We start from the raw sequence: 15,176 nt of genomic DNA on the forward strand, positions 1-15,176 counted from the left end.
TGTTCTGGTCCAGTGATCTGAGAACCTTTTGCCTCCTCCACTAACTGACTGAGAAAACCTCTCACTGCACTGAGAAAAACTCTGTAAGAGACAGACTACCTTGTACACAGGCACATCTGGGGAATACATGGTGAAGAGGTATTGGGAGAAAAACCCTCCTGCACACCAAAGGATTTAATTTACTTCTGATTTGGGGCTCAGCCAGAATGAGGGACAGTTCACTTTCAACTATCCTGAAAAACAGAAGCTAGACTTACTTGGATGTAAAAAAATGGCTCTTCTGTAATTTTAAAACTTTCTTGTTACAGAGCTGGAAAGGTTTGAGTCAAACTATATTTCAGTTGTTCTACCTACTTTCACAAGATGGCCTGTTTTTACAAACACTTAGAATCTTCCTGGTGTTTTCCCACATATAGCTGATTCCTGCAGGAACAGGTGAGGCAAAGTTGATTCCTATTTTCCACACACTGTTGGCTGAGGGAGGGATTTTTGCTTTTAAATTATGTATATATATATATACACACACACACACAGAGAAATATACAGGATAAATTAAAATCTGTTACAGATATCGGTAAAAGTTAAATACATGTGATATGAACACCACATACACATACAAGACAGACAAAAGTCTAAACAGGAATCAAGTCTTCTCCTGCATCTCCTCTTCTAGAGGAGCAGAAAACCAAAATCCAAGTATGTGGCTGGAAGGAAGAGGAACCGGTCCAATCAACCCACATGTGCCTTACTCAGCCGTAGCTGCTTCAGACTGGTCAGCAGTCACCACCTTGCAGCAGCACCACGGCTCTTTCAATAGTGCTGGTGAAAGGGATGGGGGGTGAGCAATCTCACAAAACAGGTGCAAGATGGGCAGAAGCAATCCAAGTTTTTCCCATCTGCTTCTGCACTCCTCTCCATCAAAGCAGGCTGACCATGCCCTGGAAAAAGTCAGCAGGAGGTTCATTCTCTCAAGCCAATGCAGTTGGTTGATACATTGTGCTAATGATGATTTGGGTATGAGTCCACAAGAAAAAATTAAACTTGTTGACATCTTCACTTCAAATGCCAGCTACCAGACCAGCCAGCTGACACTGACAACTTTCAGTTATTATTGACTGAGGAGCGAGGGTTGGAGGAAGCGACCAAGAGGCAAAGACCTCTGTATCTTTAATCAGCTATCCAGCTTTCCCCTCAAGCAGTGGATTTTAAACCAAAAAAGAGCTACAAATAGGGCTGGTGAAGAATTCAGTTCTATTCCTTGGTCCAAAATATATTATCATCTCTATCTGCCCATAGAATATCAGAATACTTTAGGCTGGCAGGGGTATCAGGAAGTCATCTGGTCCATCTCCCTGCTTAAAGAAAGTCCAGCTAGAGCAGGCTGCTCATTCAGTTTTTGAAACCGTCAAGAATGGAGAGTCAAGAACCCCTCTGGGCCAACTGTTTCAATGACCTTTCTCATGGTGACAGCTTTCTTCTTTACATCGAGAAGTCCATTCTCTGCCTGCTTCCCCCACTAAAGGATCTGAAATTAAGGCAAGTATCTCAAAAGTGTTCTGAATTCTTCATACAAAGTACTTTCAGATTGGAGGACGTTTCACCCACTGACACAAAAGGGTTTTCTCAGCTTAATTTCACAACTTTTCATAAAATAGAAGTCAAATAGTTACAATCCTATGTATATACTATACACATATAAAACTTTAAAAGTCTCCACATGGAGCCCTTCAGGAGCGCCGCGTAGTGCATATGTACACAAATCAGTTACGCAGAGGTTGAGTACATCCCAGGATCCTTTCCCATCAAAGTCCAGGCATGATGTAGGCAATGTTGTCTAGTGTGTTTGACTGGGAAAAGAAATTCAGTATTTTTTTAGTGTCAGGCAATAACTCCAAATCCTTAAAAATTACACAGATGAGGGTAATAAGCATATTCACTTGTAAGACAAGTTATCATATGATGAGACAACCAAATCTGCCTATCGATCACTAGGCTTATTTTTGCATTTTTGGAAATGTAGGTTAACTAAACATAAGTGTAGCCTCAGTATTTTTAAGTACCTGGAAACATTGAAAATGCTTGAGGCTTTCCCCAAGTGACTTCCTCCTTATGAACTCCATACTCTTATCTCTGCAAGCCACAGTGACCATATCACATCAACCACAGAAAGGTTGATCAAAGGTGATCAAAGTTGTAGCATATAGAAAAAAATTACTTGACTTTACACTCACAAATTCTCTATGAAATTCTGTAGTGTAAAAGTAAAGAGAAAAAGCCAAAACACACCCCAAAAAGGGTGTCAGATGGGAAAAAAAAGTGCTCTTCAGTTTTTCTTGCAAAACGTAACACAATTCTCAGAGTAAGAATCCTTCCATGCACCTCAGAAAAAAAGTCCCCAGCTCTATGTTTCTTCAAGTGCAGTATTTCAGTAAGCTCAAGCCTGTGGCTGGATTGCCGAAGGCCTTAGAATACCACCTTTTAATTGGAGGAGCTAGATCTGTACCAGTTGTGATTCTAGAAGTTAACAATGCCACCTACTGCCTGAAAGATAAACTGCATTCTACATGCAACACAACTGCTGAATTTTATCCATTTTTGTTATGAATCTGACAGTAAAAATCAGAATTATTTATTTATTATCAACTCCTGAACACCAGTTTTCAGAATTGAAGGGTAGGTGCTTTAATTCACCTAAAGCTCCACTGCTCCTTATAACAATAAGTTGATCACGTTTCCAACAGACCCACCATTAGTCACATGGTGTCATTGCACTTGGCAAGCAAGAAGGAAAAAAGCATATGATTTTTCCATGGCTTAGGATGGGAACATCCCACTGACTCAGCTTTTGTGCAGAGAGCCAGTTTGTGGGAGCTCACAGCCTAAGCTGTCAACTTTGTTCCTGTTGTTAACAGTCTGTTCTCAGAATGAATCAATGTTTAGGCTGCCCTATTATGACATGCCCATTCATAACCCATTTTTGTTGTTCTCTCTGCCAGATTTGTTTTTAGTCTCTCAACTTTTGCAGACTGTATATTTTTGATCTTTGCTTCTATCCTTCGCTGCTTTATTCATGTCTCCTGTTGGGGATATGACTCCCAATTCCTTTATGCTGCTGCCATCTGAATCTGTCTCATCAGGCTACATAGATGCCACAAGCTGTTGCTAAATCAGGGCTCAATACTAAGTGTAATTTAAAGTGGAAAAAATCTTGTAGCTATGCAGTTCCTTAAAACAGGGACTATTTCTTTCCTCAAAGAAGGTTTCAGCCACATGTAAAAGACCCTACACCATCACACGGGGAATATTGAGATCACAAACTATTTTTTATGCTTCTAAAGGAAAAATAGCTTGTGTGATACAGAGCAGCTAGAAGGGGGAGTTTATCTTTACAGAAAATCAAAACTTTGAAAAATACTGGTACATGTACTGGCACTTTGATTCACACGGATTGACTCATCACTAAAACAGAACCTACCCACACTGCAATTAATGCTACAAATATTAGGTCAGTTGCCAGTGGTAGGTAAAAAGTTACACAGTATCATACAATGGTAATATATAACCACAGGGAACTCACCAAAACGTGCTTCGGGCAGCCATTCAGCTCAGGCAGTTGTGTGGTCAGACATGCCAATGGGCCCAAAGCACAGATGATTGAATCTAGAAGTACTGACAAACTTCCTGAAACAGCCACCATTCCCTGGTAGTAAAGAAAAAAAATTGGATGGGGATGAGTGGTGGAACTGATGGTTTTCTCAACTGTATCAATCCTCATGCAGATACAGTATCTTCAGCTCCCTTAGTCTACTTTCATTATTTACACAGTAACAAAACTGTGCCTTGTGCTTCACAGGGAGACTGGTGGGTCAAAAAACTTAAGAATTCAGTAGGCAACATACTGATGCAAGAAAAAGGTAGGGAACAAAAGAAAAGGTCAGAAGGTTGTGAGTTGCATAAAACACTGAATTCCCCAAATTTCTGTAATGAACTCTGCCATTTCATACCATCTATTTTGTTAACTACATGAGTCCTAATGACAAAAATTTTTGATTTCTGAAGTTTAAAGAAATGCTATGTCTGTAACAAATGCTTTAGTCATTGATATACTTTCAGGAAAGGGAATTTTGTGCCTTTCTGTACTCTGGTTGTTCCTCTGAAAATTACCTCAGTCATCCCAAAAACAAAATGCTTGTTTTATCAGCAGTGAAATAAATGTTCTTGCAAGCACAGTGTGATGAGATGATCACACTGCCCATAAAATTCAGTGGTATTATTTGAGACAAATATGTGTTCTGCTTAGAGTCTGGGCTGAGCTCTGAAAGTGCATGTATGTGTCTGCATTCATAGAATCACTATCATTTAACAGTAGGAAACCATTAAAATATGACACCTTCTATGTTACTAGGTAAGTTGAAACAATAGTAGCCCCTGTCCAAAGCACCGGCAATATGATACTGCCAGAAAACTACCATAAACAGCAATGCATCAAAAAAACATGGCACACCAACTCCAGTTTCTCTTCCTAAATGAAAATCATTGGTTAAACTTTTAAATTAAATAAAATAATCATCCCCCACAATCCAATGTGTAGATCACAGGACATCACGGTGACATTGCCGGTTACAGACTCACCTCTGTTTCCTGCAGTCTGTGTCCAATGAGGCTCAGGGATTCACCCAGCAGCTGTAAGTGTGCAGCTACATCAATAGGATCTGTCTCAGGGGCTTTGGCTGGTGAGGAAGGCACCACCACAGTGCTTGTGGGGGATTTCTTATGAGGGGAAATCACTCCTGTCGGAGAAGCTGGAAACATGCAAATTAAAATTCCATATTCATTTCTTTCACTCTTTTACTTACAAGCCTATTTACTGAGTAAAGTTCAAATCTCAACAGCATGAGATGCTTAAAGAGTTCTGTGGACCCAATCCTGTGGTCTTTGGAGTCAAAGCTTTTTTTTTATATGTACAAAAGCATCTATCTCAGCTGAATGCAATTGGGGAGATTTGGTATCAGCGATGCCAAACCAAGAAGAATCAATTTTCCTCTAGCAGCAAAATTAATCCCACTACAACTTCCTTTCTGCCTCTTCTTATTTTACATTTCAATCCCTATAGTGCTAAAAACAACACTGTTCTATGAATTAGACAAGGAAATCTGTATGAAAAATGCTGACATCATTCTTGCTCTCACAAAAAAATTGATTTGACTAGTATGGTAATTTAAATGTCAAACCTTGTGAGAAAGCTGATAGGGATGTGAAGCAGGTAAGGAAGTTTGCTCCTTATTCCACTGGCAACACTATCTTCCCTGACCAAGAAAAAAGATGCAACAATAAAGTGCAACAATTACCTTTCATTTTTGGTGCACCATCTGAAGATGATGCCTTTCTCTTCACAGTGGTGGCCTCTGCTTTATTCTGCTTGTGTTGGAGATACTGAGCTTTCTGTTTCCAAATCTGTAGTTACCGTGGTAAGAAAAGAGAGATTCATTAACATTAGGTAATTCTGCTACCTGATGCCAGGACCTGGAAGCAGAATGATGATGTTATGTAGCTAATGGGTGAAGCAATACCACTGGAAGGAAATGAAGGCTTTTATGTTTGCAAGGGCAGGGTTTCTATACTTTCCATCTTTACATACTTTGGGGACATAGGTAGCATATTTCAAGGTATGGTGGCAATGCTGCCAGCACATTCTGATCTAAGCACCTAGTTTACAGAAATCATTTTACAAAAACATCTCACACACACACCCACCAGTTTGTCCTTCTCAGGTAGCTGCTTCCACACTTCTGCCAGTTTTTTACTTAGCTCTCCAAAATCTGACAGAAAGAAAAAAGAAAAATGTTTAAAACAAATTAGATCATAAAATCAAGGAGAGAACATAGGAAACTTATAGGCCCATCCATACACATCTAGGAAGCAAGCCACTGCACAACTGGAACTCTCCACACTGTCCTGAAAATGAGTGCCAGTGTGCACTCCCATTACTGTTTAAAATAAAAAAAAAAAAGCTGATACCAGGAATATGAAGTGACAGTGTATTTGCAGGACAGTGACACAATAACAATAAGTCTCTAAGTAAAGAAAGAAAGAAAGAGCTAGCAATTTCTTCATCCAGACTCACAGCTTGGTTAAAATGTAATTATAATACAATCACAAAATCTTTTAGGAAGACATTTTTTACAGACATTTGGAATGGGTTGCCCAGGGAGGTGGTGGAGTCACCATCCCTGGAGGTTTTTAAGATAAGACTGGATGTGGCACTTAGTGCCACGGTCTAGTAACTATGGTGGTGTTGGATCAAGGGTTGGACTTGATGATCTCTGAGGTCTTTTCCAACCCGGTTGATTCTATGATTCTATGAAAACCCACTCCTGTCCCCTTTGCCACCTCTTACTCTAAGTTGGCAGATTCTTTGCATTCTGTCAAAAGTAAGGAGCTGGTCTAAAATAGAGATGATATGTTCTCCTAATTAATCTGACTGGTGTATAAGCAAGAGAAGAGAAGGCTCAATTATTTTCTTACCTATTCCAGGGTGCTCAGACACAATAGTTGTACGATATTCCTTACAGAACACTTGATAGGCAGACATGTTTTTCTTCTTTGGCTAATCAGAAGAAGAAAGGAAACAAAGATTTTTAATCCTGTTGAGACCTTCTCCAATTTAATAAGAATTTGGCATTTATTGAAGACCTAAAGAAAAGTATGGCACTTAAATCAGGAACCTTAAAAAGCAGCGTTTTACATGTTCTGGCTGAATTTAGTGTTTATGAAAGCACAGGAATCAGCCAGAACCAGTGTTAGTACATGGCTTATCTTACACAGTTCAACAGCAACCTGCTATTCTATTTTCAGGATCAACATACCACTCTGTTAATGTAGCTCAGTTTTAAAACTTAAAATAAAAACCACTATCTGTTATACTATTCACAGTACCTATTATAGATCTGTCAAAACAATTCAGTCCTCATGATAATATTTTGTTCCATTTCTTGCATCCTTACAAAGTATTTCAAATTGGCAGGAAAACAGACTGTGTAAGTACATTGACAGCAGAGGTTTTGCAGTTGCCAAGCTATGATCAAGGAAAACTTCCCAAATAGAATAGGATAATGGCTGAACAGATTTGGGCTCTGTCTGCCCATTTCCTCATACAAAGCAACATTTCTCTATCTGAGCATGCACAAACTGCTTTTGCCCATTTATAAACTTACACAGCTACAGTTACATAATTTGCAAACTTGTTTGTGTGCTAGTTACCATTTCTGCTACTAATTTCTTTACACAGTAACCATGGAAAACTGAATTTATAAGTACAGGACAAAACTGGGAACATGGTAGTCTATAAGAATTATAATTTCATTGAATATAGGAGTAAATGGGTAAATATCTTCACTTTTCATGTAAGAGCTTGATTCCTTTTTACAGGAACTGTGACGATGGACTAGATCACTAGTCCAAAAGTCTGCGTGGCAATAGCTTGAACCAGTCATGTTAGAAAATGATGCAGCTGTGCTTGATACCTGACCTGTACAAAGTAAAATTAAGCATAACCTTTCCAGAGAACCTCTATCGGCTAAAGACTACCTGTGCCACAAACCCAAACCAACATATGTTCCTTTTGCTACAAACAGAAATCACAGTAGCTGACAGTTTTCCAAACATGCTTCAGTGAAACCATTGATTAGTTATCCTTCTGTTTCAGTTTAACATGCCTTTGTAATGGAATGCCTAATCCACCATTACCCCCCACCCATTTCTCTTTTCCCTCCAATTTTTCCTTACTTTTTCTCTTTCTCTTTCCTTTTCCTTTTCTCTTTCCTTGTCTTTTTCTCTTTCTTTTTCCTTTTCTCTTTCCTTTTCCTTCTCTCTTTCCTTTTCTTTTTCTCTTTCTCTTTCCTTCTCTCTTTCCTTTTCTTTTTCTCTTTCTCTTTCCTTTTCTTTTTCCTTTTCCTTGTCTCTTTCCTTTTCCTTGTCTCTTTCCTTTTCCTTGTCTCTTTCCTTCTCCTTTTCCCACTTTTCAGCTTTGTCTTTCTCCTTGTCTTCCTTTTTCCTCCTTTTCTCACCTTGACCATCTGAGTGAAAAACAGCAGGAGGAGGTGGAGGAACAACATAGGGGGTACTGGGAGGTGGTGGTGACACCCTTACTTCTGCTACCGCCACAGGAGAATGCCCAGAACTCTTTTTAGACTTAGAGTGCTTCTTCTCTCTGTGTTTCTCCTTGTCCTTCTTTTTCTTACTTTTTTTTGATTTCTTCTTCTTCTTGATTTCCCGGTAGGAGTCATCTATCACTAGCTCTCCAGCCTCCAACTCTCCACCAGAAGAAGAACCAGATTCTGGTGGCGCTTCCATACCTGGAATCTCATACTCGCTTCCGTGGCCCTCTGGATGAAGGGAGGTGTCAGCACCAAAACTCTCAGAAGGCGGATGTGAGTCAGAAGGTGGTTTGTGCTTCTTTCGGGATGACTTCAGGAAGCTCTGCAGTTCATGACCCAGCAGAAATGAGCCTTGCTCATCTCGAGCTGATTTCTTTGAAGATTTCTTTGCAGCTGCTGGTGTTGAAGAGTAGGATAAAGCATCATCATCTGCTGCACTACTTTTCTCTTTTGGTGAAAGGATGAGCTTCATCTTCAAGCCATCAGGTTCACGAAGAGTAAGTGTTTCTGTGTTCACATAGAGAGGTTTCATTTTTTTAGATTTGTAGGAGCTGCCATCGTCCACTGAGTGTTCCCCACTGCTCCCACTCAGCTTTTTCTTGGTGTGCTCCTTTCTGCTTTCAGAATGGCCAGAGGAAGAATGAGATGATTTTTCAGAGGTCCTCTTTGAAGACTTTGAGCTTGTGGCCAAAGGTGAGGTGATAGCCTTGAGTAAATCCATGGTTGGATCAGCTGAGGATGGGCTAGAAGCTGCTTTTTTCTTCTTCTTTGACGGTAGATCCAGAGGTGAAACACCTGAAAAAAATTAAGAGAAATGTACATCAAGATGACTCCCTTAAAGACAGCAAAGAAGGGAAGTGGGGATCCTACAAGACTTACAATTTACAGCTAACAGATTTACAGCCTGGCTTAAACAGAACATGTCTCAAGACTGTAGCCAGCTCAGCAGGGTCTTACTGATACAATTCAGAGGCTGTAACACCTGAGCTGGCGTTAAAAAAATTTAAGGCAGGAAGACAGTAGGAAAGTTCTGGAAGTTTTGTTAAACTCTATTCTATTGTGAAGTAACATATTTTGATAGAAATATATCTTACTGAGCCTCAAATTACACCTTGAGTGCAAGGTTTTCGTGCCATTTTTAGCTAATGCGAGACCAATTAATTGAAAATATGAGCTTTTTTCATTCTCTAGACAGATTTTGATGAAATTTCAGCTTGGCTTTCTCCTATTGCACCAAAAATAAAATTCTAAATATGTTAAGCTTTTATGAGTTGAATTGTCACTTTCTGGCCAACTTACTATGAGAATAACTGAGCAGAGAAGCATTTATTTTTCAACCTCATACATTTTATTTTTATAAATACAGAGAAAGTAATACTACCTGCAAGTATAATTATAGTTTGTAATGCAGTAGGATAAAAAGAAATGCAAATACCAAATGGGAAGGCATGGGTTAGAAAGCTACAGCTTGTCAATGAAAAGGGGGTGGAAGATCTCTACCCCCAACAATGGCAACTTGTTAAGCTAGACTCTGAAAATATAATTCCCTAATCTTCTGCTGTCTGGTGCTGATCAGCATCAGGTTTCAGATTACTTGTTCTAGGCAGGTTGACTCCCCATAAAATGCTAACCACAAAGCTTCATGACACTGGTTTAAGAGCATCTTTTCCTCAAAGTCATGATCTGTTAGCCCCTTCCCCTGCTTGATTACTATTTTACCTCTGTAGCAGAACTCATCGGAAGAGTGCTTTTTCTTCTTTTTGTGAGGTTCTGTCCCCGGAAAAAACTCACTGTCCTGGAATAATAAGAAGAAAGTTGCTGACAAAAAAGAGGGAAATAATATGAGATTCACACAGACTATTAACATAGATAATAATTCATAGGAGATATCAAGAGTTATCTGTACTACTGTAACATCAAGGAACCCTAGGTATGAGCCAGGATCATCATTCTGGGTGCTGAAAGGAAACATGCTCTGTCCCCAAGAGCACACAGTGTAGGTTTAAAGTAAGACAAAACTCAAGTTACGAGGAGGTGGGAGAATACAAAAAATGGTATTAGTCAGGATTGGTTTCAGCACATCAGCCAGATCAGCATTGAGCTTTCTGTAAGCATTGCAGCACAACAGGGCTACAAGCAAATTGAAAGACAGATCTCTAGAGGGAGGTCCCCCCAAAGTGAGAGGAGCAATACACAAGAAAACTTGAAAAAGCACATTTGAAAGTGTTAAGAAATGGGCAGTGAAAGCTAGCTCTTGGAGATTAGCTGATGAGTTGATAAATGACAAACATCTACCTCTTAATCAAGCTAAGAAATAACTAAGCATGGATACATTGTCAAGCCATGAAAATGAAGGTGAGCAGTTCATGTTTAATATGCTGAATAAGATAAAAGAACTGACAGGAGGTACAAAGAGATGACAACTAGAATGGGCCAAAAATATGTCCTTAATATGTCATGTCCCCTAATTATTATTTGTGTCTTGACCAATTTATGATCCGAAACTGAAGCTCCTCTTCAGAATTCATCTGCATGGTAAAAGAATTTTAAACTAGAGCTTGTTTTCCAGATGAAAAAAAAATCACAAGGTAGTCACCTTTGAACTAACAGCAGAAATTTTAGCTCAAAGAGGAATGTTTCGAAGAAACTTAAGTTGCAACTATGTGATTTCAAAAGTTAAGGCCCCAAAGAGGTGAACAGGGCACTTCCATATCTCTCAAGGGCTATTGTTTCAGGCTGTCTGCAGAATCAGGAAAACAACAGTGCATCAGTTAACATTATACCCATCCTTCCCTGGCTACTTATACAACCATAAATTCCAAATTATTTTCATGTGTGTAAGACGTTATTCATAGAATCTCATGGCTCGCAAGGTTCTATATCAAGACTAGGACAACATCCTACTACCAGAAAAACCAGAATCAGTTGTAACTGGGATTGACCCCCTCCTTTTCCCCAGGAAAGTTACTGAACAATACAGGACATGATTAGCTGCTCTTGCTGCCTTCTACATGCACTTCTAAATATAAAAAAAAAGAACAAGAAACCCATTCCATCACTAGCTTTACACACATCCTTACACCTTCAACTTTTCCTCTGAGGACTTCCTACCTGAGTTGCTACCTCGTCTTCCTCTTGCAGCAGATCCTTGTAGGAACGCTTCTTCTCTCGCTGTATCCTGCTGGTTGCCAGCCCGTCATCAACACCTCGGTGACTCTCTAGGAACTCTATCGTTTACGTGAAATGGGAAAAAAGGAAGAAATGAAATACTCCATTAAGGAATGATAGACATGTGGACCACGCACAAAATAAGTGAACAGCAGATGTTGGCACAGAGTGATGCGCAAAACTCAACAAGCACAGGGGCCTAAAAGGTAACAGCCTGTACTGTCTGACCACAGAGATGGGGCTCGGTGCTCTAACACTCTAACACAATCACTCCAGATTTAATTTGTAACCCTTGTATATTCCTTCCTAAAGACAAATGGACCTGGAAATGTTACCATGACTAAACTTATCATTACTGCTGGTCCCCAGTTCCATTGACCTGGCAGGGAGAAGAAAGGCTGCAGTGGCAGAGATTCCAATCAGGGTGTCTGCACAAGAAAATACCACCCATTTTTCTCAAGTTCTAATCCCAGTACTTCACACCTGAAAGTCAAGGGCTTGGGATCCTCCAGTAACTTGGCCAGGTTAAATTTAAGAGCTCCAGAGCACACTAGCTTCCTTTCCCACTCTGACTGCATGGCCTGGCAAGGCTGCAGAGGGAGGGCACCCTTTTTTTTTTTTTTTGCAAATCTCTCTGAGATTATGAAGCAGTCATACCTTCTTTCTTCTTGGCGCCATCATAAGCCATGGTGGTCCTGCAGGAGCCTGTGAATGAGTTGCCACGTCTGGGCTCCTTCCCCCGTTCCCATCTATAGGAAAAGGTCTGAGAAACAGAGAATGAAAATAACCCTCCCATAAAGAAGAGTCACTATGTAAATTGGGAAACTTTCTCTGAACAAAGTGAAGATTCTCTGGAAGACAGTGTGAAAGGAGTCTACCTCTTGATGGGTTTCTGCTTATTATTCAGGCTTGACAGATTTTTTTTTTTAAAGTAAAATGGATTTTGTATTATTTTCAAGATAGAAAAAGACCACCTCTTCCTCATAAATATCCAAATTACTGAAGTAATTTCTTTACAAAAATAGAAGAGGGTGAGAAGGCAGCTGAATTTGATTTTTGTGACATGCAAAACTGTACTCAAACTGTGTCAAAGCCATTTTTTGCCAGGAGCCACTGTAGCAAAGATTGGGATGTTTAAAAAGAGATTTCAAACCCTTGAATATCAGATAAAGTGAGGGAAAAGAAGGGATCAGGCAGAAATCATTATATTACAAAAACCAATAATTTCAAATCATTTCAACTGAAGAAGGATCACACGTTTTGTAGTAAAGGTGTGCATCCTTTTGATGTGTTTCCCCATGCTACCACTGCAGCCATTCTCAATGCCAGCCTGGGAGAGGGGATGGAAGAGAGCACTCCTTTTCACTAGGCCTTCTCCAGCACCCTAACCTCTGCCAGCCCACAGGTTTCAGGCCTCCTCTAACTGAGTCACCCTGTTCCACAGTTATTGGCATATAAAATGACACTACCATTATGGAATAGCCACACTCTGGATTTCTCAGAGCAAACAACTTTTGGTCTTCAGTCAGTGACCAGCTTAGCAAGAAAAGATCAACTTTCTGCTCATAGGTGATTAAACCGATCACACTCAACTGACTCTGTGTGTTTGTATGTCTGTGCACATGTGTAAACACTAAACATCGAAGACCATGCAGCTTGTTCATTCCAGCTGTCACGTGTAACTGTGCCACACTGAAGTTACATTGGAATGCTTGGGGAGCAGGGCATTTGTGCTTGTACATCCCTGCACACACCTCAAATTTACAGACGACTGGCTGATGTACAATGTACAACATATCCATTTCTATAGTGGTTACTCAAGTGACATAACAAAGTCACAACTGAATCAAGCATGACGGTACACAGGAGATGTTTCTGCTTAAATTCATAGGCATATACGTTATTTCTTCAGCTTTTGGGAAACCATTCATCACAAAATGTCAAGTCAGTATTCCAACCCCTATCCATTGCTGGTAGCAAGCACAGCAATTCTGCCAAGACACATGCACACTATATGTGCATGTGTACGTGCACTACGCTTTGCAATAAAAAAAGGCATCTTGCCACTTGTGGGCTCAAGATCTTGAACCAGATGTTGTCAACATCTCGTGATGTTCATCTGTCAAACATACTTCTGTGGGAAGGCACACGATATTAAAGTGTTATGCTCAAGGGGGAAAGGGCCTAATACAGATACTGCTCAGCAAAACAAAGCTGGAGACAGTCATTCATGAATGGATGACCTGGAGAAACTGGGATTTCTTTGCAGCTACATGCATACCTTTTACTCTATTTTCAATCTTACCTGCTTAGCAGGTACAAAGGTTGGTAGATACTGCTCAGAGGGGCTCACAACCCAGACCTCCCACCCAGCAAACACAAAATGTACCCTTAACTAGTTTCAGCCTATAAATCCTAATTAGGTTCCCCTGCTTCGAATTCCTCGGTGTCAGCGATGACCGCACAGGCTCGGTGGGGAAGCTCTCCCTCCACGTCTCTCGTTCCTTAACACACACGCCCGGGGGATCGAGACCCAGCCTTGCTGTCCTGCAGCCCCGGGGCCCCGCACTTCTCTCCCGCCGCCGACAGACCGCGGGAAGCGGCTGCCTCGCCTCATTTCCCGCCGGCGTTCCCAGCTCCCAGCCGGGGCCGAGGGACAACCGGCACCGGCCCCTCCGCGGGCACTGGCCCGGCCGCGCATGCGCCCCAGCACCCCCCCGGGCCGGTCCCCGCCACCGCCTCCGTTCAAAGCGGTCTCGGCTGCCCGGCGCCCCCTCACCCGAGCACGCTCCAGCCTCGCGCCAGCCCGCGGCTCCGCTCGCTCTGCGGCAGGCCTGGGCGTGCCCCGGCCGCGGGGCGGCCTCACCGGCGACACGGCCCGGCGGCGCTGAGCCGCGGGCGCAGGGTAGGCACGGTCCGCAGCCGCCTCACTCGGCCCCGCCGCTTCCCGCCGCGCCGCCACCCGCCGCCGCCATCTTGGACTGGGAGACAAGGAGCCGTAGCCAGGGCCGATCGGCCGAGCGCCGAGCGCCTCCAACGCGGCGCCCGCGGGGTGTGGGAGAGGGCGGGGCGTGGGCTTGCCGAGCGCATCGATGCCCGGGTGGGAGTCGCACGTCCCCTGGGAGCCTGGGACACACGGGCGGGACACGCGTGGGGCACTTCAGCACAGTCCCGGCTCTCGCCCCGACCAGCACCTGTGGAGCCCACACCCACCTTCCCCCTGGCTTTGGCGCAACCTCCTCCTCGCGTGTGTGTGTCCCGGCACAGCTTCCCCATTCTCATCGTCCCTGTCTGTAGGAGACTGGCCTGGCTGGGCTTGCAGCCTGGGCTCAGTTGTTGGCTGCTCGTGCCTGCAGCGGTGGGTCAATGGGAACGGGTGAAATCCTGTTATTAAACGCTTACTGAGCCAGCACTTCCATGAGATTAGTCACGCACGCACACGAACGGGCACATCTCCCGCAAGGCCATCTGATTGCCCGAGGAGCTGAGTGGATGCACGGCACAGGTGGAGAGTCAGGACTAGCTGGGGCAGAGAGAAGCACGTCTGAACAGCACACTCGGGGCTGCTGCCGTGAAGGCATCACGCAACCCACACATCCATTCTGATCAATTGTACAAAGGTATTGTACAATTACCCTCAGCATCTTCTAAAGGGCTCGTTGATTACTGCAAAGGATTCAAGACAGAGGGAAAAAAGCTCGAGAAACAACCAAGTCAGAAAAGACAAGCCTTTTCCCCACTAGGTTAGCCTTTATCCACTCTGACCTCTCGGGAGGTTCAACTTACCTCATCATCTCCACTGATGCAGGAGTTTTTTTTATTTAGATGCCAGCAGATACTCACATGATTCTT

General features: G+C 42.4%; 1 protein-coding gene across 5 annotated transcripts; it reads right to left on the reverse strand.

Annotated features, from left to right (window-relative positions):
* Positions 1-1,166: 1,166 nt before the first annotated feature.
* Positions 1,167-14,259, reverse strand: HMGXB4 (HMG-box containing 4). Of its 5 annotated transcripts, none has more exons than XM_027680363.1 (11): positions 14,104-14,259; positions 11,982-12,087; positions 11,268-11,383; positions 9,876-9,951; positions 7,786-8,951; positions 6,526-6,607; positions 5,755-5,819; positions 5,349-5,454; positions 4,633-4,802; positions 3,578-3,700; positions 1,167-1,847 (listed from the first exon to the last, which is right to left on the reverse strand). In XM_027680363.1, exons 2-11 carry the CDS (start codon positions 12,010-12,012, stop codon positions 1,803-1,805), a joined length of 1,980 nt encoding a protein of 659 aa, XP_027536164.1. In that variant the 5' UTR covers positions 12,013-12,087; positions 14,104-14,259; the 3' UTR covers positions 1,167-1,802. The 5 variants fall into 5 exon arrangements, with proteins under 5 accessions (XP_027536164.1, XP_027536163.1, XP_027536166.1 ...); XM_027680362.1 differs by lacking the exon at positions 14,104-14,259 and adding an exon at positions 13,714-13,828; XM_027680365.1 differs by lacking the exon at positions 11,982-12,087 and having other exon boundaries at positions 14,104-14,230.
* Between the last annotated feature and the right edge of the window lie 917 nt (positions 14,260-15,176).

Source organism: Neopelma chrysocephalum, unplaced genomic scaffold, assembly GCF_003984885.1.
Source record: "Neopelma chrysocephalum unplaced genomic scaffold, ASM398488v2 Primary Assembly neopelma1_59, whole genome shotgun sequence".
Taxonomy (NCBI): Eukaryota; Metazoa; Chordata; class Aves; order Passeriformes; family Pipridae; genus Neopelma; species Neopelma chrysocephalum.

Bases quoted from the DNA above. Each gene is read 5' to 3' on its own strand.
- HMGXB4 (XM_027680359.1), bottom strand. From the start codon at position 12,120: ATGGGAGGGTTATTTTCATTCTCTGTTTCTCAGACCTTTTCCTATAGA. The intron at 5,820-6,525 runs GTAAGAAAATAA...TCTTTCTGTCAG, and splicing joins GTCTGAGCACCCTGGAATAG to ATTTTGGAGAGCTAAGTAAA. The intron at 3,701-4,632 runs GTGAGTCTGTAA...CTTTACTACCAG, and splicing joins ACAGACTGCAGGAAACAGAG to GGAATGGTGGCTGTTTCAGG.